At 45.3% G+C, this 25,790-nt stretch overlaps 2 protein-coding genes across 7 annotated transcripts in view; both read left to right on the forward strand.

Moving 5' to 3' along the window:
• ANKRD46 (ankyrin repeat domain 46) overlaps positions 1-18,400 on the forward strand; it is an 84,097-nt gene extending 65,697 nt beyond the window's left edge. Inside the window, exon 4 of the mRNA XM_075743621.1 lies at positions 17,850-18,400. Coding sequence (XP_075599736.1) covers positions 17,850-17,874 — 25 coding nt within the window. The 3' untranslated portion in view covers positions 17,875-18,400. The remainder of the gene's footprint in view (positions 1-17,849) is intronic.
• A 4,380-nt stretch (positions 18,401-22,780) lies between these two features.
• The window catches only part of RNF19A (ring finger protein 19A, RBR E3 ubiquitin protein ligase), a 60,982-nt gene continuing 57,972 nt past the window's right edge, over positions 22,781-25,790 (forward strand). The window contains exon 1 of one of the 6 annotated variants that reach the window (XM_075743604.1): positions 22,781-23,980. The gene's annotated coding sequence lies outside the window, so the exon portion shown is untranslated. Of the gene's footprint in view, positions 23,981-24,727; positions 24,936-25,790 lie in introns of those variants that run through there. The other 5 variants (XM_075743602.1, XM_075743607.1, XM_075743606.1 and 2 more) reach the window with 5 other exon arrangements.

The raw sequence follows: 25,790 nt of genomic DNA on the forward strand, positions 1-25,790 counted from the left end.
CCTCCTATTGTTTTCTTGAATATATTTTAATTTTGAAGTTTAGTTGAATTATTTCTAATTGGTGGTAAATTACATAAGTCCCTCTTACCTGAAATTAAAATTTCACAGATTCCTTGGTCCACTCCTGCTCTTCTTAAAACCAACAGGAGTTTTATTGACGATTAGTAGAAGAACTAGCACTAGTGCAGACCTGATCATGAGATCCAACGTATAGGCATCAGAAAGGTGAAGACCTGCTGCATTCAGCAGCCTCACCTTGAGCACTGTTTGCAGTTCTGGGCCCCACAATTTAAGAAGGATGTGAACGCATCCAGAAGAGAGCAACAAAGCTGGTGAAAGGGCTGGAAGGCATGTCCTGTGAGGAGCAGCTAAGGACTTTGGGCTTGTCCACTTTGGAGAGAAGGAGGCTGAGGGCGACTTCGTTGCTCTGTACAGCTTCCTGAGGAGGGGACATGGAGAGGGAGGTGCTGCTCTCTTCTCCCAGGTATCCAGTGACAGGATGCATGGGAATGGTTCAAAGCTGCACCAGGAGAGGTTCAGACTGGACATGAGGATGCATTTCTTTAGCGAGAGGGTGGTCAAACACTGGAACAGGCTTCCTAGAGAGGTGGTCGATGCCCCAAGCCTGGCAGTGTTTAAGAGGCATTTGGGCAATGCCTTTAACAACAATGCTTTAACTTTCGGTCAGCCCTGAAGTGGTCAGGCAGTTGGACTAGATGATCATTGTAGATCCCTTCCAACTGAAATAGTCTATTCTATTCTATTCTACGTAAAAGGGAAAACTGTGTACCTCCCTCCAACACACCTCTGCTTTAGCAAAAGACACAGAAAGGGCATACATGGAGGTCAGTCCCGCTTCTGGGCTCAGTGGAGCTGCTATGTTTCTGTATGAACCTAATGCACACAGATGAGGTGTCGGGCAGTGATACATATGCCCGAGCTAAAGAGAAAGGGCTAGAAGGTGCTCCTGGGATCATCAAGCTGAGCCACTGGCTGCCACAAGCACTGAATATCAATTCCCAGTATGAATTTTCAGACAGGACAAGAGGGGATATACTCACCTTCTCCTTGCACCCCAGCCCCGTGACACCGCATATCACGCGGTGGCCTGGCTGCTCAGCCCCTCCATGTGCATGGACTCTCACCATGCATCCACTTGTCTGAACTGTGCCTGGGGTTTTTGTGTGTCCCTGAAAAGTCTTTGAATGTCCTGGTAGTCTTGTTCCCCAGCCTTAAGCATTAAGCTGCATAAGGGAAGAAGGGTGTATACGTTGTTGCTCCTGCAGCCAGGCCTGTTGTACTGGATTCCCCTCTGACTCCTCCTGAAGTCCTCCATTGCCACTTTCCTACAGTGGATGTCCCCTTCACGTCCTTCACAGCCTGCCCCACACCAAGGACTCCATCCTCCCTCATCTTCTCTCTGCCACACACCCGAGCCTCTCTGGCCACTCACACCATCACCTGCACGCTCCTTCCCCAGCAATCTTCTGCCTTCCCCGTCACCTGGTGAGTATTTGGCTTTGGTGCCTGCTCCATGGCCCACAGGGGATCCAGAAGAGGTGAGAAGAGAGCAAGCCCTGTGACACCGAAGCCTACATCTCCCTCGCTTCGCACATACTGTCATACGGGACTGAAGGGTACCAGAAAGGTGCAGGCATGGGGCACCATCCAGACACAGCTCACATCTTCTATGAATAACAAGGAGGGAAAACTTATAGGGTGGTTGTGGATAGTTTCCAACACCAGACTTAGTGATCTTCTTCAGCTTGCGCCGCAGCTCAGGTAATCCTTAAAGGCTGGAGCTGAGGCAGTGCGCAGCAGCTTGGGGACTGCTCTGTGCGTGGGCATGAATTCAAAGGTCACAAGAAATGCAGAGGCTCTTGCAGTCACGCACAAAGGCTGGCTGTGCCAGCTGAGCTGGGAACAGCTCACAGAAAGCAGAGCCAAAGAGCCTGTGAAAAAAAAAATCAGCCCAAAGGCTTGAAAGGAGACAAATTTCTTACTAACCACACTTTTTCTGCAATGCTAACAAATTGTGCTCAAGAAACCCACCTCTTCTTCTAGAAAAATTCACCCAACTTGCTCCTTCTCTTGAGAAATGTTTCCAAACCCAAAGTGAGTGCAAACAGATGCAAGTATGTCAGAGGCTGTGAAAAGCTGGAGAATCTTTACGGGAAATGGCAGCCCCACAGAAATACACCCATGACTGACTTTGAAACTTAATGACAGTAAGTCCATTCTGAACACCAGGAATGGTGTCAAGGGGATGACTTCATGAACTATCCAGGCAGCTCACCCGTTCCACAGTTTACAGTGCCCCTGCTACCTTCCCAAGGGCCAGCAGCTCCGATTCTCCCTGCCTGGCTGCCAAAACCTCCGTTGCCACTCCCAGGACCTAGCCCGACATTTTTGCTTTAGCATTCTGTAATGCATCGACAATGTAATATTTAAGAGGAGCATGAAATTAAATGTGGTCTCAAACTAGGTCTCCCCAGAAGCGCTGCACAAGGTGCATTATTCATTTTCATATTTAATTCATTGTAAAACTCCATTTGTGGATCCTGTGATGTGTGCTGACACAGAGCAGCACAGAATCGAGGTTTCTCACCATGGGATGTATGGGGACCCACACCACAGGATGGAGAGAGCTCGGAGAGCCCTCTTCTACTTCTTGGCTGTCTTAAACATAACTACCTGGGCACACGCCTGGGTTGCCATGGCTCACTGGCTTGGGCTTGTGATCTGGGGTTTAAGGTCTGTCTTCTTGTTCCTTGGGTTCATTTTTCAGAAGGGCTGAGCACCAAATTGAAGTCTTTGGGAGCTTAGCTTTGAAATTCTAGGTATAATTTGGTGATGGGAACTGAGAAAAATTAGGTATTTCTCCCCCAAGTTTTTTTTTTAATTTTTCACCTTAATCTATCTCAATTTTACCAAATCAAATCTACCTTACCTTAATCTAGCTCAGTTTGCCATCAGCGATGGACATACTCCTACCAAAGAGAGGATGTTGTGAACAGAAACTCATGAGGCACTCCAAGGCGATAGAGATGAGCACCAATGATAATAAAGAAATGAGGAAACAACAATTTATTCTCAGTAGCGGGGTTTGACCAGCATGCAGTAACTAGGATGTAAATCCACATGTGGAACAGCCAGGGGAAAACCAATCTTGCCTTGTTGCTCAATAACTTAGTACTGCACATTTCATACACTGAGGCAATGAAAAAGGAAAAAGAATATATGATCAGGTAATTAGCAGTACACAAAGGAGACTGAATTAAAGTGGCACAGAACTTTCTAATCCTGGTATTTCCTACCTTTGGCTGCTTGACTTTGCAGCCTTAGTATTCTTTGAACACAGAATTGGGTTGTAAATTGGTATTTATATTACAGGAATACTCTCATTTCCCCCTTAAGACAAGATGCACCACTACAGGCACAGCATCTGATCCAGCAAGCTTACAATCTAAGGAGACTTAGAAGGAAGAGGATGAAGGAGAAATAAAATAAGCTTAAATGCATATGGTTGTGTGTTTATATATATATACACACACACACACACAAAAATGCATTTATATATACATATATGTTACATATGTGCAGATTTAAATACTCAGCATTTTAAATATATATGTATATGCATAGCATATCTACAGAATTATTTTTTTTATATATATATATATATGTTTCATATATATATATATGTCTTGAGTATTAAACAAAGCACTGCCTTTCTCCAGCTGACTCGAAGCCTAGCTAATATACAGTGGCTGGTTTTCCTGCTGGCATCGTAGCATCAGAGAGCTGAGAGGCATATCAAAGACAAGATCTTCCAGATTTCTTCAGGGGGATGCTCCATGCATAAGGTGAAGTGCAGTGATATTGCAATAATGTATGTGAAAAGAATGGGCAAATTTTCTGAAAGCTTCTAGAAAATTACCCTTCTAATTAGGTTTGGCTGAAAATGTTTCGAAGAAGCATTTCAATGGGAAATGAGTTTTAAATTTCTTCTATTTACTTGTCTTTTGTAGAAATTTTGTAGAAATTTGCTTACTCAGTTTTGAAGGAGGGAGAACAAAACCTGATTTTTTAGTTTCCAAAATGATTTGTATGTGCATTGCATGAAAATTGAGACTTAATGTATGAGTTTTAACATAAGAAAACACTTTTTCACTGTGAGGGTGACCAAGCACTGGCACAGGCTGCTCTGGGAGGTTGTAGAATCTCCATCCCTGGAGACATTCAAAAGCCATTTGGACACAGTCCAAACTGGCTCTTGGTGGCCCTGCTTGAGCAGGGGGCTTGGACCAGATGAGCTCCAGAGGTCCCCTCCCACCTCAACCACTCTGTGATTCTGGTCATTTGGGCTAAATATCTAACTCTGATGATTTAGATTTCTCATTTATATAATGTCATTTACTCTCATCTGCAAATGGCAAAAGTGGTACTCAGTAGTTTTCAGTTCTTTTTGAGTCATTAAACCCTAAATGTTTTCCAGTAGAAATACAGATTTGTCTACAGTGAAATGAAACCTAATCACAGGAAGTTTAATTTTCTTACTCATGGTTTACTGAATCTCCTGGTCCTGGGTCAGAGGACCCCAGCAGGGTTCCAAAGACCTAAGCAATGTAATTGTTATCATTAATAACTATTTATTTTCTCAGGAGGTCTTTGAGCTCTGTCGGGCGCATTCAAATGGCTACCAGTCAGTAATATTTATCATACGTGTGTATTGAGACACATGGCACTACTCCCATCCTTTGGGTCCGAATAGAGATGCCCTGTAAACAGCTGTGGGCTATTCTTGGGACATATGTAGTTCCTCATCAGTCGCGCACACAGCAACCCTTGCTTCTAACCTCTAGTGTGGTTTGTTTCTGGAGATTCATTGCTTCATTTTTGAAGCAGACAATTACCTATTTTAACCAAGCTTACCAAAACCAACACAAGGGTTTACAAGATTGCTGAACGTCCCAGGAAACCCACACAAACACTCTTGCTGTCTCAAAAGCCTGCTTGTGCTGTGTAGAGACTAACAAATCAAAGTGCCTGCAGTGGTGACTAATGCCTCCCTTGAAGAAAAAGACTGGTTTCGTCTGATCTGCTGTACTTAGCAAACCTGCCTTTCTTCATACTCACCACTGTAAATAAAGACTAATTTAACTGAACTCAGTGGTTATACCAGTGACAAACTGGGGTGTAGTAAGATCTGATTCAAGCCCACAGGGGTGAATATACAGTTGTTAATAAGTGTACATATCACAAGCCAGTGCCTTGGCTTTCAAAAAGACTGGGAAGCCTTGACATTGTGTATTCCATCTGTACCAGCTGAAGTCTGCTCTTTGAAATACACCTTCTGATCCTGACCCAAAAGAGAAAGGAAGAGAAAAATTCCCATGTTCTCTTTACTCTGTTATTGGTCAGCATTTCTCTACATATTAATAGCACTAAAAGTGCCCACCCTTCCTTCAGGACCTGCTATGAAGGGGTAAGTGAAAGAGGAATGACTTTTCAGTGGAGGAAACAGAAGGACCAATGAATCCAGGAGACAGCTCCTTCCAAAATGTGGGGGGAAGACAGGAAGGGGATGGCTGAGGGGAGGCAATCACTGAAATGCCACATGCTTCCGAGAGACTTTGCAAGTTCCTCTTCTTCATTCAACCTTATTTCACAGCTATATTCAGTTGCTCCAGCCTTCACACAGACTTCCAGGAGCACAGTTGTCAATCAGTGTTACAAATGGTCTAGCTCTCAGTCTGCAGTTGTCTGCTGTCACACAGATTTTGTATTAATCCTGGCTGCCTGGAACATACGGCTTGGAGTCCCATCTTAAGCACCTTGCCTTCTGTCTGAAGTTAAATGTGGGGAAAGGGGTGTGTGTTCATATTTCTGATATAATCTACTTGAAACACATGTACTCAACTCAGGAAATTTCTACTACTTTATATTCCTTGATAAAGGCATTTCCAAAAAAAGCACCTGTGTGTGTTGCAGTGTTTGCTAGAGGCACACTCATAAATGGGTACTCTGTGTCCTTTCATTTGGCATTAAGATTGTAATGAATCATTGATAAAGCTAATAATGTACTCAGTTTAATCTAATATTACAGCACAGTAGCTGCACCCAGTACTTACAGCACAGGAATATACAAAAGTAATTAATTTTACACTGCTGAAGCTAACTGCAGTCGAACCTCTCCAGGTTATGAAAGTTTGCTAAAGCAAATGGTGAAAATGATCACCGTCGACTACGCAGGGGCTGAGTTTTAAACGGCTGGGCCAGACTCAGTGGCACTTTAACAAAAGAGGATATAATATACATCTGACGTATCCCAAGCAGTCCATAAATGAGCTATCCACACCTACATATGAAACTGAGCTACTTGGGAGCACATTTCAGGCAGGCATTGTTGCTTCCCAAGTCTTTTATGGAGCATGCTGGATGTTTACTTTACGAGCAGACTCACTTCATTTGCAAAGTAAGAGTAGATAATATGGGCCAAAAGTAATCATAGCCCTGAAGCCAGCCCCTTTTTGGTATGTACCATAATAGCTCTTTGATGGAGTCACACAGTCATGGGTCAGCTGTAGCTCTGATCCACTCAGTCCCTGAAATGGCAAACTAAGCATTGTCTTTTAAATTAACATTTTTTACTTAAATCACAATGTTGTACTCCATCTTACTATACATTTAAATAGTATCCATAGACAGACAACTCTCTTCAGGTATCACATCCTACCCAGGTGGAAAAATTTAGTTGAACTCATTCCTCTGACAGCAGAAGCCAGAACCAAATTTAGCCCATATGTATGCTGGTCTGTGGATCATTACAGCCCAAGACATTCACAAGGGCATTTATTGCTTCCTCACTATCACCAATGATGCATTTTCTGCCTCTTCAGAGACTGTAGCATCAACTACAACATAAGAAGTTTGGTAGGACAGGCGAGGAGAGGAGAGGACAGGCGAGGCGAGGCGAGGCGAGGAGAGGAGAGGGCTGCACAACTGGCTTGAGCCTGTGAGGTCATCAAGCCCAGTCTCCCACCACATATAATTCTTTTCATAAATGTTTCCAGCTCAGAGACTAACATCGTTACCCATCTGCCAGGCTCTCAGGGGTTATCAAGGAAACATCAGCTCAAGCCCCCAGCCAGTCTTTGAGCAAAACCATCCCTTTCCTACCTAAGTGCCCAGCATGTCACATCTGCGAAGGAAAATCAAACAGATGAACTTGACCAAACAGGAATTTATTTGGCGAGAGAGCTGAAGAGCAGAAAAAGCTTCCCAAAGACAAGCAGTCATCCCACAGCCCCAGACGAGTCAGGGCTTGCCTCTTGGTGGGGGGCTGTTAGGCCAGATGGCCATTACCCCCCACTGTGTAGGGCACACTGAGCAGAGATGTCCTTGTCCTCAGCCCCCTGCAAACGGCTCTGCTTTGACTGCAGCCGGTCTGCAACATTCGGCAGGGTGTAGGGAGAGCAGTGAGGAGTGCCTGGGAGGAAGGCTTGCTAAATAGTTTCTCACTTCCACTCCTTGTCTATAATTTCTTTACCTCGAGATGAGAAGCTACAACAGCAGGTAGTGTTACTACTCATCCTATTCATGTGGGGTTGGTTTGCCCTCTGCTATCATAACACATATTTCACATCAGGTTATGACATGGTGTTGTGGTTTAACCCCAGCTGGTAACTAAGCACCACACATAACAGCAACAATAATAATCATAAATATATAATAATAATTTATATATATATAACAAGTGATGCACACACACAATTGCTCACCACATGTAGAAGGGAATAAAACCCCTGATGCCCAGTCTGTTTCCAAGCAGCAATCCCACCTCCTGGCTAGCTTCCCAAGTTACATATGGAGCATGATGTTACACGGCAGGGAATATGCCTTTGGCCAGGCTGGGTCAGCTGTCCTGGCTGTGCTCTCCCAGCTTCTTGTGCACCTGGCAGGGTGTGAGAAGTTGAAAAGTTCTTGAGCTAGTGTAGACACTACAACTACCTAGCAACAACTAAAACCATCAGTGTGTTATCAACATTATTTGCATCCTAAATCCAAAACACAGCACTATACCAGCTACTAGAAAGAAAACTAACTGTATCTCAGTCAAAACCAGGACACATGGCTACTCTTCTTCCTCAGGCTATGAGGACTAGGTCAAGCCAGACGTGGTGAGACAGAGCTGGGCATCAGGTCCTAGCAAAGTCAACAGCCCCCAAAAACATCAACCAGGCTCCTGTGTCATGTTTAGTAGCAACACTAAGGAAGCAGGCGAGCTCAGTGGAAAAAATAGTCAAAAGACAGATACAAAACATTAACAGAGATGGAACAACACCAGGAAACAAGAGTACTGTAGCCAACTGAAATAACACTGAACATTGGAAAAATGATATTAATCTAGGAGATAGCCTGTCAGAGCTGAACAACAGGGCTTCGGCACAGTACTCCCTGGTTTTGCCACCTCTTGGTTAGAGCTGTAAAGCTAATCTACTTTGTTGTATTTATTTTACAAACCTTGTCCAGTTGGGCCATGTGTGAATTTTACAGAGGAAGTTCACTGTCTTGATCAACAGCGGGGTGAGTTTTGCCAAACACACACCTCTGCTCACAGTATGTTGAGTTTTATAGAGACAGTCACTTCAGACTGCTATTTTGAGCATTCTGCTGGGAAGCCTTTATCACCAGGACCACTCGTTTAAACAGAGAAGATTCTTACAACCACCCATAGTGACTTTTTAACAGGGAAAGTTTCTACAGAGTCACCATTTTCTCTCTAAAGTTGCCATAAATTCCCATCGGCTACTTTCCTCTCTCTTTAGAGATCTACAGTGATAACAACAACAATAATAGATCATAAACAATTATGAAAGGTTCTAGCCAACTAATTTCTATCCAGAAAGATAGAAATGCTTTGACTATTGTTCCTGCTGTGCAGAATTCCCTTCATCAGTTGACTGTTGCTGAAGTCTCTTCTGTCCTGTGCTCATTTTCTTGCCATTTTGCCTGACTTTCTTCAGCTTCTCTTTAGCTTCATGTAGAGGAGATTAAAAGAGAAAAAAGAATAATGAAGAAAAAAGACCAAATTGCTTGAGATGATTTTTCTTCTTGGTGAGAACGTCTGTCTCTTCAGAAAGACCAATTAACATTCTCATCATCTCTCCGGACCTAATCTAAATATGAATAAAATATCAAACCCTTCCTAAAATTGTTCTTTGTTCTTCTTACCACACTGAAATTAACTTTTTGACACAATGCCAGGAAGAACGTCAATGCAAAATGCACGATTTCTTCCCCTTCACATTTGCATGCCAAAATGCCACTTCATGTGTCACTGGGCACTGCTACTGTAACAACGGACACCCAGTCTTTCTCAAAAAATCCCGACAGTCATGTGTAATAATTCAGAACTCTCCCCAAAGTTTGGGTTTTTTTAGGTATCTGGATTCTGACATATCATTTATGAACATACAACAGACTTTTTCTTTGATCTAACCACACCTTTTTATTGGCTTAAAGAAAGGAGCTTGTAGTAAGCACTGAACATCTCATGGAAAGATGAAGAAAATCTTGTATATGGGAACATTTGCAAGGTTCTTACTCATTTCTGGCTAATTATGGTCATTTCCACATGTAATTACCCAAATTGCTCTTGCAATCAATGTAATTGTGCTAAGTTGTTTAAAAATCAGTCTCATTAGATTTTGCCTGGTAAAAATGTACTGGTTTTCAAAACCTAAATTTTGATCTTACGTTAGCTGCCAACAGGCCTTTAAAAGTAAATAGGTTTTCTTTTGCCTTCTTCCTCCCTTTTTTGTGTGCCAGTGTGTGTTCTTTTACATTCATTACAGCTTAACTGTAGTCAGAAAATTGTCTATAACCTCCTGTAAAAAGCTATTATGTGTGTCTGCAAGTTACTGTATGGTTCTGTTTCATTTTCAAAACTGTAAAATCTCCAGGCTTTATGGTTGTGGAATTAAAAGAATATTTCAAAATGCAAATATTGAGCATTTAGGTAATTCTACCCCGAGTCTGCGGTGGGCTGAAATAGCAAATAGTCACACAACAAGTAGAGCTGTTCACTGACACCTGCTACAGCCATGCAACCACACTTTGGAGTAAGAGAGCAATCTGCCTGAAGCACACTCCGTCCCAGCAGTTTCGATCGCATTCTTCCTAGGATATAACACGCTGCCTCTCCCTGTCTGACCCCAGCATCTCTGCCTGGCCATCCACCTTGCTACTTTCATTTCCTTTCCTAAAAGTTCCCTCTCTCTACACAGTCATTTACAAGGAGAAGCTATAACTGCATGTCCTTGACTGTGGCTAGCACTGTTTCATAGGACGTGCTCACACCATTAGCAAGCATTCGGGCTGGCATCATAAGCATCTGCTGCTCAGAACTAGTGAGAAGTGGGGCTTGTGCTCTGGGGAGACAACGGCGCTGGGGTGAGAGGGAAGAGCAGTGGTGTGGAGCTGCCTGAGACGAGGGATTTTTTGGGGGAATACGAGGCTGAGGCTGGCCACGGCTCTGCTCCAGTGGCACATCAGAAAGATGTTGCCCTTCAGCAGTACATTTAACCTTGCTGGCACCCTCCGCCATGGGAGAGACAGCTCTGTATCAGCTCAGCAGCCCTGGCTTATGCCGGGAGGTGATAATTGTCAAAACGGTAGTAGTAAGTGCCATGCTGAGTGTGAACATCCACTGATATGTCTCCGCAATTCTCTGTCCGAAGGATACTTTCTCGCATCATGTTTTCTTTTGGAATAAAAGCTATTTGCTCATCAGTAGTAGGCACTTGAGTCTCTCTTCTCTGTTTTATTTTAGCTAAAATAGATGTCTTGTAGCCCTAAGGACATGCCAGGGTCAGGATTTGTTCTAGAGAGGAAGGCATGAAACAGGACAGGAAGACAGATACAGAGAGAATTTCATTAAATAGGACCTTGAATTTGGTGTGGGGCACTGACTGAGTAGCATGAAAGGGGGTCTCTCTGACTTCAGTGCTTGGAGGTGAGTGGGTTGTCAGGATGCTGAGCCCCAGGCAGCTCCTCGGTGGGTTGCGTGTGGATCCAGGCTGAGCCCCTTGAGTCTCCAGCCTGCAGTGCGGTCCCATGGGTGCAAGGGCAGGATGTGACCCATGTCATGTTCTGAAAAACAGAAAGTGACAAGCCTAAGCACAGCTACAACTGATTTTTCTCTTATCTGAAGATTTGTTACTTTCCATGCCTCCCTTTGATTGTAAAGGAGGTTATGTCGGAGTCATCTGTAACAGCTGCATTGTAAAATACCTCAGTCATGTGGTTTTAAGCAACCCAGTAAAAAAACCCAGTTCTTTAAATAAAGATACATGTATTCTTGTGACATTTCTATACAATTGCAATTTTCAAGGGAGCCAAACATTCATTACTACACAGGCTGTTCTTTAGAGGCCAAACCTGACCTTTAGTCAGAGACAATTCCCATTTGGCTAGGCTTATTCATACAGCCTACAGTTTTCTTTGAATTCTTGAGAAAATTTTAAACTCGACTGGAAAAGTAATTAGATTTAGGACTATTGAAAAGTCCTGCATTGGCAGAGAAATGGCTCTGCCTCAGGAGCTAAGGATCTTATCCTACATGTAGTTTCCAGAGATCTAGATTTACAGGAAAAGTGCTTTATAACCATGTATTGCAACTGTAGGGAGGAAGATGAGGGTAAAGAATGGCCCTGAAGAAGTTAATTGAACTAGGACTTAAAAGACCATGCAAATGTCCAAATTTTTCATATGGTAGATCACAGGTCAACATAGAAACTGTCTTGCAAACTCTGTCTCCCCTGCTTTCAGGGCTGTGGAGATCATCTTTTGTCCAGTACACATTGACATAATACCCTTGGGACAGCCATATTCATTATTTCTGTGGAATACTGCTCTCCCCCTGCTTTTATTAGAAGCTAGCAGCTGGAAAAGATGAGGAGCCAGCAACATGTGACCAGACGAGTCTGTGGGGACCACCAGGCAGCTCTCCATAGATTGCAGTTGGAAATTTCTGGACAGATTGAAAAGAATCGGTCTCACTCTTGCTCTGTGCACTGACACTGAGACACTATCTTTAGTTGTGCCAGGAAGGATATTTAGTAGAGTATTATATGGGTTAAGTTACGGGGTTTTTTTATCTAAAGGCAGGTGCAAACAACAGGCAAATGAAAGCTCACAGCGTGCAGTATTTCCAAAGCTGTACTAAAGTCTTGGCCTTTTGGATAAGATGTTAATAACATGATTATTCATTTGAAAAACAAGAATGGACAGCAAAAACCTGCAAAACACCAAGGGAAAGTAATCTCATTAAATTGGAAGGGACATAAGAGTTGGGGAAGTGACCAAGCTGCAGAGAACTGAGGGTGCATGGCAGGGCTGTGCTCAGGCAAACTCTGGCCAAGCCAGTTGGAACAGCTCCCCGTATTTCCCAAGGGAGAGTAAATGCCTTCAACACTCTCCTCTAAGCCTATTTGTGCATATGAAAGAAGGGAAGGAAAGAGTCTTTTTTCCATACAGCTGTTTTCAAGCTGTCTTTCATTTACCTGGCTCTAGAGAATGGCACTAGGATTAGATATATACTAAATGATCAGGTTTATTTATTGACCAAAAATTTGCCCATTGATACACTCTAATGTGAAGAGAGCCTTGGGCAATAGGGATGAAGGAACTTTGAAATGGAAAATGCCCAGAAGGTACAACTAGATGCTTTTCTTTAGCAGCAGGAGCACTAGTCAGTTTGGATGCCCAAAGATTTGCCTAACTCCTCTTAAAACATATCATATGGTTTTCTTGTTGCCCTGCTACTTCATTTCATACAAGCATTATTGCGAATATTTCTCTGACAGTTGGTATAAAAGTACCTTATATTCTGCTAGTGTCCATTCTAGTTTCAGGAAACATAATATGTAGATATTATGGATTATTCTTCTTGCAATTAAACTAGCTCAACAAGTTTAATTGCTCAATTTGTTTAAGCTCAACTCTGTTTGTGGCTTAGAACTTGTCTGTTTTCTCCAAAGCAGGGCATACTTTAGTAAAGTTCCACTTGCCCTTAATTTCCGCTTTTCTATAGATAACAATCTATTTTCTCTAAGCATTTTGCTTAAATTGATTTCTCAACTGAACGCAACATTTTGTCTTCTTCAGATTTCTGCAATACTACTGAGATGGCCAGAACTGACAGCCTCATTGCTCTTGTTATGTATGTGTCTATGTGTAAAACAGAACACTAGATCTTGCAACAAAAATATATATTCAAATTACAGGTTTACTGGCATCATGTCTTCATACTGTGCTAAAATAATCTCCTGCAGTCTATATTCAGTGTTTCTATTTATGCATCCCGTATTTTGCTTAGCAGTAAGACAAAAAGAAAACAGGCCATCATGGGCATAACGTTATGAGGATGTTAACACTTTCCTCTGTGGGCTCTTCCTAACCTATCAGTATTGAGGGTGATTCTTGTTTTTAGCAATATGTTTAGAATTATTCTTTTCTGGCTTCTGCACAGGGAACATGGGCTCGGACTCAGAAATGTGATGAACTGATGCTCCAGAGTAGCATTCTGTCTCCTGTTTTTATATCATTCACTCCCTTGAAGCCTCAGCTATAACCGCAGGGAATCATGGAAAATCTCTTACTGTTGGTTTATTCACTGCTTAACAGCCCTAGCACTTCTCTCCAAGGCTGGCTTCGAGCCCCTCAACAGCTGCACAGGCAGAGCCAATGCCTGCGAGCTGTTGGGTCTGGGCGCCCATGCCAGCTGCATCCCACACATGCCAGCCCCTTCCTCTCTCTCCAAGCAGGAGATGCAAATGTTTTTTTGGGGAGCCCTACCTCCCTTCTAGTAAGCTTTATAGCTCAGCCTGGATCCTTCAGGAAAAAGGGACTCTGAAAAGGGTAAAAATGACAGTTTGGCATGTTGCGAAGACCTGTGATCTTGTACTTTCTCCTTCTACTCATTCTAACCCTCCATTAGTCCTGATGTGCTTTAATCCCACATGGGGCACACTCAATGCCTTTTACTTGGCTGTAGCGTCCCTTACACATCTCTGGTACTGCACAAGCTCTAAATCAAGATTTCATGTGCAATAAAGAGGAATAAAACCTACCAACTGGCACAGCAAAAATATCCTTGCAAAGAGCCCTCACTGCTTCCCTCCAATTGTCTGTTGTGATCTGGCTGACAGAATCCTCCAGCTGTGGAGAAATTGGTTTAAGGGTCTTAGAAATGCGATAAGAGTTTATTTTCAAATTAAACTATGTAAGCTATCATCACTGACTAATTATAGCACTTTGCTTTTAAGTATGAGCATTTATTATACCAAATAATTCTGCAAGAATCACTGTCTAGATTTTTAGTAATGCTGTGGAGGAAGGAAAAAAGGAACATTTGATATCTTTTCTGGTATTTCACTAATCTGAGGGCAGAATTCGTCTTACCTAACCTTAACTGTTCAAGTGGTAGATTCAAGCATGAATCTAAGATCATAATCTGTGCTTTCTCTACACTGAAAGAAGACAGACAGATGCAGCCAGAAGGTGATTCATACAGCTTCTTCACAGACAGCTAGTTGACATGAGGCTACAGTATGTCATGGGAAAATGGCATGCCTTGGATATATGATAGAATGTTTACATTAACCTATGACTTCAGTGTCAGAATATAAACTGTTTAAGTATCTCCAGTCCTCAGAACAGTATGGTACATCCTTTATATCCTAACTGCAGGTGCTCAGGCTCCAAGTGTTTTGTCTCACCATGGTAAGTAAAAAAAAAAAAAAAAAACAAAAAAAAAAAACCAGTCTTCATGCATTCCTATTGCCAGATGATAGGAACCCAATCCGTGAGCTGGAGATTTTTTTCCTTTTATGTCAACACAACCAAAATAAGCATCCACCCCTCCATACCTTTGACAACTACCTCAAACTCACTTTTTGGATGGGGAGGTGTTTCACTGGTGTTAATTGCAACCTAGTAAAATGCTAACGCTGCCACTGGATCCTAACTGCTAGCAGCACACAGAAAGAAATTGCAAACTAGAAAGTGATCACATCAGAGCAGTGGGGAGTTGCAAGCAATGAAAAGATTCAGTCCCAATAAATGTAAAATCCTGCAAAAAGGAAAAACAAAAAATACAGAAAGCAAATAGGAAATGGTAAAGAATCTAAGGAATTCATAAAAATAAGTTTATTGTCATTTTGTCTTCCTTTTAGGCATTTATGTTGTTTTTTTCTTGTAACCAAGCAATACAGTTGTCACAAGGCAGGTGGGGAATCAGAAGCAGGAGTATGTCATGAGATCTCTGCTGTCAAGCTGTAATTCAGTACTATGAAAAGGATTTAAACTGATGGCATTGGAGTATCTGTCATTATGACTAAGGTAATTACTCCATTAAGCCCTGTCTCTAGCAATGGGCAATATCAGAGGCTTCAGAGGAACTGCTGTACTATGAAGACTGAATGCACATATAGAGGTGCAAATTCTTCCCTGGTCTGTGGTTAATAGATTGCATCCTTTGCTTATTGTCTTCTTCAGCTCTGTAGTTACATGAATTTCTTATTGATCATAAACTCATCCAGCTTTTCATAAATGTCAGGTAAGTATCTGAGTGTAATAAGGAATTTCAGTCACCAGTAACATCAGATCCTATATTGTAGGGCCCAGATCTGACAGCTAAATAGATGGTGAACTGGGGTGGCGTGAAGCTTAAAACACACACTTCTGGCATTGCAGAAATACCTCCACATGAGCAGAGACGTGTGTTGCCAGTTACTGTTCCAGGAAATAATTTTGTACCAAATCTCATAGTCTTTGCTTTGTTCTAACTCAGCATTCCCTACTGAAGTGAAGGACAGAACAATCAAGCAGCAATTGCAAGACTAGGACCTCAAGATCACAACTGACTCAGCTACTCTCAGCATTAATGCTGCAACAGCACAGAGCACTTACCAGCCTGCAAGGCTGGTGAGCTGTTCTTCTTCACTGGACTCTGTGCTCTGTGGTTGCACAGCCAGCTGAACCCATTTAGTGCTAGCCCAGGTGCATCTACATACCCTGCGTTATAGATAAACCCCACAACAATGTCAGAGAGCCTGCTTGCTGAGCAGCACGGCTGCCCTTTTGTTGCTTCAAATAGAAACCTGGACTATATCAGCAGTTAAACTTTATCAGAACTTGAAACATACACAGACACACACCAAAAAAATATTAACAAGTTTCAGTGTCAAGTGTCAGTTCTAACCTTTTAGGGATAAATGTGGTGCAGGAACACCTTCCAGAAAGTGATGAGTTGCACTGAAGTCTCTAGAGAGGACTCACTTCTGCAGGTCTTGTGGTAGACTGCATCTGCAGTGAGTATAGGATTAGGAATGGTATCTGAAGGAGAAAATGATCTCCCAAGAGGCAGGTGAAACCCTAACCCTTCCTTCTAATTGTCCAGACTTTGTGACTCATTACCCTTGGGTGAGAGGAAATCTCCGTCTGTGTATCTTGGCCAGATTTGAGTGCGGGGGGTAGAGGGGGGACAGAGTGAGTGAAATCTTAGGTGTCATGTGTTTAGCTGATCTAATGCAAAAATAGAAAGGAATCAGGGGGAAAGAAACACTGTGAAGGCAAGCCAAGAAAAAAAAAAAAGAAGCAACACCAACACACATAGTACCCTTCTGCAGAACTTGAAGCAGACACAGGCCTCAGAGGAGCCAAATCCACTGATTCCTGCCTTGACTAGTTTGGGACAGTAGGCAAATTCTATGATGAAAGAGGCTAATTCAAGACACCTGGTTCTAGAAATTAACTACTGTGGCCTAAAGCATATGTTAAATATACTTTAAATGTTTTCTCTTTGAGAAGGACAGGCAAAGTCGTCACACCATCCAAGAGCTGTATCCATAGCAAAGGTGAAGCCAGATGGAGGGCCAGCTCCTGGGGACCTTGTTGAACAGCAGGAAGAAGAAAACGCATGACAGCATTTTCCTCACTTTGCCATCAATGCAAGTGCACATACAGTCCCCCATGTACACACTGCATAATATGTTTTCTAGTCCTATGGTTTTAAGCCTCATAAAGAGACTGAACTGGACAAGACTCTGCAAAATGTGGTTCAGAGGATTATCCCATAGCTGATCCAGAAGGCTGTTAGCATGGAAGCTGTTACAGATAAAGACCCACTGCCTATTCTCAACCACACACAGCTGATCCTCTCCCAGATACCATGGTCTGTAGCCAATCCAAGATATTCCCAGGAATGTTATGCAACAATGCAGTTAAATTGCTGATGGATAGCAAAAACCCTAGACTTTCCCAATGAACCTGGTCACTTCTTGCCTTTCATGGGTCCAGAACCATCCCTGTGCAGACAAGAATCTGAGATGTCAAATGCTTCAAGAATGCAGAGAGGAGCTAGAAAGTAGACAGAAGCACTTCAAATTCCAAACCAAATATTAATAGGTTGGAAAAAAGCTATTTAAAATGCCCTTTTACCCATGAAGTTGGTCTTTAAGCAAACTAAAAGACGAAATGACTCTCATAATGCTCCTGTGGCCTTCTCACCCCTCACAAGCCTTCTCAGTGTGCAGACTCACTGCTATGGACCTAGAATGAAGAAGCTTCTGGGATGCACTTCCTTCCTGTCTCTCCAGGCCTGGAGCTTGCAGGGGCTGCCCTTGAAGTCTCAGCCCAAACACTTCATGGATCATCTGTCGGTTCAGCTTCCTTCCTTGCATATGTAAGTGAAAAGATTCCCATCAGGGCTGGATCTGCAGCTGACGATAATAGTGCTGGAAATAGCTCTGTTGCCATTCCTCTGCTGTGATTTCTTTCAGGTCCCCACTGGAGGATGTCTCCTGAAAATACTTGTGCCCTCAGGGCCAGCACTGCAACCTTGTGTATGGATACAGGGGCTTGGCTCAACCCTGGAGTCAGCTTCATGCAAGGAAGCAAGAGGTTCCTACTTCACCCCAGCGGCGGTCTGGGAGGCGTGCTCCTGGCAAGCCTGAGGAAGGACAGACAACAGAGGAGACTTCTGGGCAAGAGGTAAAGGCCACAATTGCTGCTTCATGAGGGTCACGCTGAGAGCAATCACAGTAAATAGCAAACTTGCCGGAGATGTTGGCAGGATGGCAGGCATGGTCATAAGTGCAATGCTTGTGGTGAAACTACCACCTTGGCAGTGGCCTCAGTGCATAGAGGAGAGTGGCTGTACATGGCATACAGAATTCACACACTGATGCTGGGGAGGACCAAGCTGCCTCAGAGTGCTCTGCTTGTCTCCTCCTGTTTGTCTCCTCCACCTTTGAGCAGCACCTGGGGCTGCAGGATGTTTTATTGCAAGCTAGACAACCTGGTAGAGCTGTGCTTGCAGCTCCCCAAGCACAGCAAGCGACTCTCCCCCACAAAAGGCCAGTCTGCCCTGGTGAGGCCAGGAAGGACAACGCAGTTCTGGAAAGCTCTCCCTGTACAGAGGTCCTGTGTCCTACCACTGCTTGTCTGTTGGGTCTCACAGACTTAGCCATTGTATCAGAAACCACGTGTGCTTTAAGCAGGGACTAAAGGCAACTACTCCTCACTGACCCCCACCTCTGTCCTTTTCCTCCAACAACGTGACTGCACAGACAAACGCTCCCACCAGAGCTCTGCTTGTGCCAGCTCTTCTTGAAGTCAGGGATGGTCAAAGCCATATGGAGTCTCTGCATAAGGATGTGTTAGGGCCTTGAGGGCACCCACAGCCCTGACTGTCCCTGCCCAGGGACCTTATTTCAGCTCCTGGGGCTGTCAGCCCCTGCACCAGTGGTGCTGCAGCAAGGCCAACCTCCAGCTCCCACAGCCCTGCCCTGCCCGGCCATGGGCCCCACCAAGCCAGGCCCACCTGTGGGCTCGTGTCCCGGTCTGGCCTCAGCCTGTACCCATGGAGGTGCCAATGCCCAGAGCTGGGCCTGCCCCAGTGCCCTCTGGCTGCCTGGCTTAGGGCTGGGGTGCTGGGACAGGCCCTGGCTGCCAGGCCCTACCCTGCTGCCATGGAGAGCCCGTGCCTGTGCTGCTCGCTGACAAGATGGTTTTGTGGCCACAGGAGACTCAGAGGTTCTACACTACAGGTCCAGCTGAGGAGGACACCTCCCTTGCTGTCTTTGTTTGGCAAGTACTCATGCCAGACATGCAACACTTGCCACAAACACAGGTGCCAGTGGGTTGTGTGGTGTCATGCCTGCCTAGAATCTCCTCCTCGTGCTGTCCAGGCTGGCAGTTGTCACCCTGGGTGCTTCAGGTCTGCTGACCTCCTTGCAGTTGACTTGAGGCATCTCAGCAGACACTGTGAGGTGCTCCTGTGGAGAAACGCTCTGCTTCTGCATACCCCATGGATAGAGTGACAGAGGCTCCCTTTGGCCCCTCATTGTCACACAGATGGCATATTTTTTTAAATGCCTGTGAGTGACTGATGACACTTAACTGTGGCATGAGGGGACTGTTTACGAGGGCATGTAGTGATAGGACAAGGGGGAATGGCCTTAAGCTGAAGGAGGGGAGATTTAGATTAGACATTAGGAAGAAATTTTTCACTGTAAGGGTAGTGAGGCACTGGAACAGGTTGCCCAGAGAGGTTGTGGAGGCCTCCTCCCTGGAAGTGTTCAAGGCCAGGTTGGATGGGGCTTTGGGCAACCTGGTCTAGTGGAGGGTGTCCCTGCCCATGGCAGGGGGGTTGGAACTGGATGATCTTTAAGGTTCCTTCCAACCCAAACCATTCTAGGATTCTATGATTCTATGACACGCAGAGAGACAAGGCCACAAGATCTGCTGTGACACTTTTGGAGGTCCTGTACTGTCAGCAGCAGACTGTGGCCATGGTGTGCACTGAAGTGGGACTGCCATGGGCACCAAGCACCTCCCTCACCAGCCTGCCCTGTCAAAGTTCATTTGTGAGGGAATCTGTAGATACACTGCAGATGAGTCATCCCAGGAAGGATTGTGCAGTAATGGGCCAACTGGTGAACTAGGATTTTGGGGTGCAGTCAGTGTGCCACCATGAAAATATGGAGCAAACCCTCAAGCACTTTTACCTTTTGTAATTTTTCCCCCTACCCCACTGTTCTCACACTTAAAACAGCAAAAACATTCTTGCTCAAGCTTTCCAGAAACAATTTCACCTTTGAGCAGAGACTAAGCACAAAACTTCCCAACCCAGAAAACCAGAAGTTTCAGGCTGTTCTGAGCAACAGAGGAGGAAAACCCAAGGGACTAGAATGGAAACAGTGTTGTGCAACAGAAATGATAGTTGCTGCTTTTCACAGTATAACTAACTGTAACTTGATTTTTCATTTCTTTTTCTAACAGACTGAAGCTATCTAAGGATACAGACAGTGATAACAATGACCCTTAAAAAGGGCTAGTTCCAAGAAAGTACACAGGTATCACACGTGCATCTTGCAGGTCCTCACCTTGAGGTACCTGACTTCCAGAATAGTCTCCAAAGCTTAAATATTATGTCCAAAAGTGGAGTTTTAGGTGTTTGAGAAATGTTAAGCACCGGAACAAGTCTTGTGCAGACTTTTGGAGCCTTACAAGTTGAGTGACATCTGATATGTGTTTAAGAGCAACTTTTTGGATTCAGGCACCCAGATTTCTCAAACTATTTCTATTCTCTCTTTTGGGGGCTGGAAATAAGCCTATTTAATTGATTTAAACAGATTTTCTTTCTTGCAGTAGGCATGTTCTGGGGCCTGTAGTTCCAGATATCTTACGTTTCCTACCCTTGCTTTTTCTTTGTGGACTACTGCAGAAACTGATTAGATCAGATGATGTAAATCTAAGATAACGAAGATGTTTGAAATGGCTATGGAAGCCTTCATCTTTAATGTTTTATGACATGCCAATAATTTGGAAAGTCCTCAGCCTGCACATTGTTTACTGGTATCTGGCCACTTTGTAACTCAGATCCATGAGGTTGCATCTACATCAGATAGGTCTATTTGACACTAAGCCATTATCCTAGGTGTGTAATCATGGTACGTACCCCTGTATTTAAATATCCTTTCATTTTATCTTCAGGTTAATGATGCCTTTTGAGAAAATCCTAATCTGGATAGATGAAAATCAGTGCATGGCAAATAATGTTTCACAAAGGGTAAACAGAAGCCTGACAGAATTCAACACCTATTCCTGTCCCATGCAATTTGTACCTTAGCTATACTAATATATAGGATATTTATCAGTTATATACTGAGGTGTATTAGTATTGCCTATTTTTACATGCCCAGTCTAAAGGCATGTTTTCTATCAATGGATATTGCAGATATTTTACTTCATCAAAGGCTTTTTTTCCTTTCTTCTTTAGTTGCAAGCCAGAATGCATTTCCATATTATATTTTCTCCAGTGGCAAAATTGATCTAGGCAGTTCTTTTCCTTCCCTATGCCACTTGTTCCCGCTGCCACATCAATCTTCTGCTGTGCTTTTTGTGCAAATGCAGCCATCTGTGGGGCAACACTGTAAGACAGATCAGAAAAATCAGGGGTGCTAAAAATAAACTCTCCAGAAAACAAAAAAATTGGCAAGACAGTTGAGCTGGAAAATGTAGGAGGGTGGTGAATCCCCAAACAAAGGGTGTTCTTCAGAACAAGATGAAAGAGAGGTCAGGGACACAAATGTGTGTGTCAAAAGGGGAAAGGTTGAAGATGTCTCCTTTTGCCCTAAAAATGATGGACTGGAGACCAGATGATGGCGGAGGGTGGAGGAAATAGAAAATTATCTATTGAAAAAAAGAGTATGACTTTGCCAATTTTATGTTGAAGATGATGGTTGAATATTCAGATAAAGATTTCTAAGACAGACTCAGATGTGGGATCAGAGAGATGGAAACATTTACCCACCATATTTGATACTCTTCCAACATCCATTTAAAGAAAAGACCATAAACACATGAAATTCTGGTCCAAGGCACTGGATTTTACAGTACCCTTTCATATGAGACAGCAGTGTTTCATATGTAAATACTGAAACTATACTGAGGCCAGCAGTCCATACACGCATAGATTATGAGAAGAATATACGAAATTAAGATAAGGTTATCCATGTCATATCCTTTCTCCATTCCCTACCACTGAGAGAAAAAGCACTTTTCTTTCTCAGCCCTGTCTGCTCACCTCTCTTCATTCTGATAGGATTTCTGCCCTTCCATGTTTGATGGTGTGTTGTGTGTGCTTATGTCTTCTTAGAACATACCAGATGCTTTGCTTGGAGGGCAGTATTTTTGTATTCTGATATAATACTTTGTATTTTTCTGCCAGCAGCTGAATTAAATACCCAGAACGTTTCAATCCTAGATGTTCTCCAGAAAGTGTTTTGGGAAGACAGGCTTGTTTGTTTTCATAAATTTTGTATGCTTCACAGAATGCAGTGTGCATGAGGTATTTCCTCTTTGTTAAAGGGTTTGGGCAGCCCCTACTTTTCCTTAATACCTCTTTGTCATCCTATTCTATAATAATAAGCAAGCAAGCAAACAAACATATCTTCCCTACACACCAAAACAAACCACTGTCAGTTTTTGTGTACAGCTTGTGTAGAAAAGATTCTTATTCCTCCCTGTGCTTTCTGTATTTTGATAATCGGCTATTTTGAATGCTTCTGCAGCAAAGCACCTAGCTGGCTGCAGGCTCTCTGCTGCAGAGCTCTCAGGAGGGTGGCTGGCTGGAGGTTTGCTTTGTCCCTCATCAGCTTCAAGGAGAAATTAACTGACCACCACAGTGGTCTCCCAGTTCAGAATTTTAAAATGCCTGGGCTCTGTTCCCCTCTTGTTCTCCGGCATTAGCCAAGAGACTTTGGAATATTTGTACTGATTTGCTGAATCCCTCTGGACATTCAGAAAGTAATACATGACTGCGTTGCTTTGCAGTTCTCATTGCTGTTCTTTTGTTTTATTGGTGGTTGCACTTTTGAGTTGGTAAAATGGTTTGCTGTTTGTGTTCCAGTCAAAATTTGTTCACCTATCCTATCATGCTATTCTATGTGCTAATCTGTCTGTTCTTCTCTTTGTTTTCTTTCTCTCATTCGTCTCCACTCTTGCCTTTCCTTTTTCTCCCCTCATTTTATGAACTTCAGTTCTCTAATTCCATTTCTCTGTACCAAATCTCATACATAAGAAAGTGGCCAAGACTTTACCCTGCAAACAGTTAGAGGTAACATTTTTCTGCCTATCTTATGCAGCTGAATACTAGTTACATGCCTTAAGTGACATGTACATGATTGTGACACTAGAGCCTATATACTCACCTAGCTACTAACTTTTACAAGCAAAGAAGGAACTGCCGTGGTTTGTACACAACATACCAAAATTCCAGTACAATCTCATTGCTGTTACCCTCCTTTTCCACTTCCCCTCCCTGTTTGTTGTAATCACCTATTCTGTCATTTCAGATTAAGTACCTCACCACAGAGTGACTTGTATTCACTCATAATTTGATGTACTGAATATAGTCTTACTGACTTAAATGGAACTATGCACACACATAAAGGTAAGTGTATGTGCAAGCCTTTAACTGACTGTACATTGCAAATCCTGCAGGAACAGTGTGGTACATTTTGTTCATTTTACAATATTTGCACATGTTATATACAGGCTGGGTAATTAGTAACTTTTTTCCAGAGTAAGCTTTCAGGTTTCATACCAGCTTAACGGAAGCACCGCACAGGATAAACTCCAGTTCCAGAGAATCAGAGATGACACGAGTCAGTATGAATGATTAACTAGAGAAAGGAAAAAAAAACCCCAAAAACCAGGCACACGATTTAAACCCGATGTAATATTAATGTACGCAAATATTTATTAAAATACGCCAGAGGACAGGGGAGAGGGATTCGGAGTTGGCCCAGAAGCGGAGATCAGGAGCAGCGAGCAGGCTGTGGGAGCGGGTAGCAGCTACGACAGGATCGCAGACAGACGGAATCCCGCGAAAGACTGCGTGAAGGTCGGCAGGGAAAGCAGGCGGAGAACCGGAGCGGTGGGGATGGCCGGGCTGGGCAGCACGGGCGGGAGCAGACCGGGACCTCAGGTACTGAAGGGCGGCGGGCAGGGAGCCGGGGGTGGCTGCGGTTCACCACGGGGCAGGGGCATGCCGTGAAAGAAAAGTTGGGGGATTCTAGGCAAATTCTGAAGCAGGTTCTATTGCAAATGGCAAGAGGAGGGGCGGAAAGAAGAAACGTCTGTATTTTACAGCATGGAATCAGTGCTTTGCCATTTCGGCGAGTGAATCAGCATTCATCAACATGGCCCTATGGAAACGCCTCAGTAGTTCATTCTTCGCCTTGCACTTTTACATTTTAATGGGTATGAAGCCCACGGAATAGTAATTATTTCGTGTTGCTGCCGCTGCTGTTGGCAGCGCTGCGGAGTCCCCGCGCACCGGCCCAGCGAGCTCAGCGCCACCGGGGAGCGGACACCACTCTCGCCCTGCCGGCGCCGAGCACCCCCAGGGCAGGGCTGGGCCACTCCCGGGCCCAGGACCGACAGAGCGCGGAGGAAGGGGGAGGCGCCCCCGGTTCCCTGTGTCCCGGCGGCCGGGGGGCGCGGCGGGAAGGCAGCAGCGCCCTGAGAGGAGCGCGACGCGTGCTGCCTGCTGGCGCCGCCCCGCCCCAACGGCCGCCAGGGCAGGGCGAGGGGGCGGCACCGCCGTGCGCGTGAGCTCAGCGCGTCGCGGATCCCATCCGCTCGGGCGCCGCCTTCCCTCCGCGGACAGAGTCGGCCCCGGCCCCGGCCCCGCGCCGCCGGGCTCGGCTCGGCCCGCCCCGGCCCCGCCTCAGCAGCACCGCCCCCTCCGTTCCTCTCTCTCTCTTTCTCACACACACACACACACACACACGTTTCCTGCGTGGGGCCGGGCCCGGGCGGGCGGAGTGGTGCTGCTTCTTCCCGCCGACTCGCAGGTACCGAGGGTGGCCCCGCGGCGGGGCAGGGGGCGCGGAGGGGGCCGGCGGTGGAGCGGAGCGCCCCCAGCCTCGGGCCTCCGCCGGCGGCCGGCAGCCGCCGCCCTGAGCGTGGCGGAGGGTGAGGGGTGGAGCGGAGGCTTCGAGCCGGAGCCGCCTCTGGGCGGGGGCCCGAGCCCGGGTGGGAGAGGGCCCGGGTGGGTCCCCGCTGCGGCTGGGTTAGCCGCGGCCGAGGGGTGTCCCGGGAGCCGGGGGGAAGTCGGCGGCGTCCGTCGCTGCTCCTCACATTGCTGGATGGTGAAGTCATCGTGCTCATTGTCTCCCCTCGGCTCCCCCCGGGTGGAGCGCGGGGCCCGTCCCGCCCCGAGCCCTGGCGGAGGAGGGGTACGCGGCCGGCCCGGCCGGCCCTCGCCCGAGGGGCTGGAGTAGTGGGAGAGCCGCAGGGTGGGTTTCGCTTGGTCTCGGCTTGCGGGCGGGGGTGTGCGGGGAGGAGCTGCCGCCCGCCCGGGTGGGCCGCGGCGCCGCGGGGGGCCCCTCGGCGGGCTCCTCGCTCCCGCCTCCTAGCAGCGGCATCGGGCTGCCGGCGGGGCCCTGGAAACTCTTGCACTTGAACTTGCAGAGCACGGGGAGAGCAGTGCACGCAACTCCCGGGCCTTCGGCGCAATCTGGGGGGGCAGGGTTTGCACGTTCCCCCTCCCCCGATAGTTTCTCGTTTACCTCTCTGTGCTCTCTTGTCCATCCCGGATCCGGTGGATCGGAGGAGTAGGGGGATTTCGAGTGAGTAGTGATATTGCACCTCGGCTGTAAAGGCTGTGGGGGGGACCAGCAGTGGTGTGATAGCCCAGCGTTTTCTTT

Source organism: Balearica regulorum, chromosome 2 (genome assembly GCF_011004875.1).
Source record: "Balearica regulorum gibbericeps isolate bBalReg1 chromosome 2, bBalReg1.pri, whole genome shotgun sequence".
Taxonomy (NCBI): Eukaryota; Metazoa; Chordata; class Aves; order Gruiformes; family Gruidae; genus Balearica; species Balearica regulorum.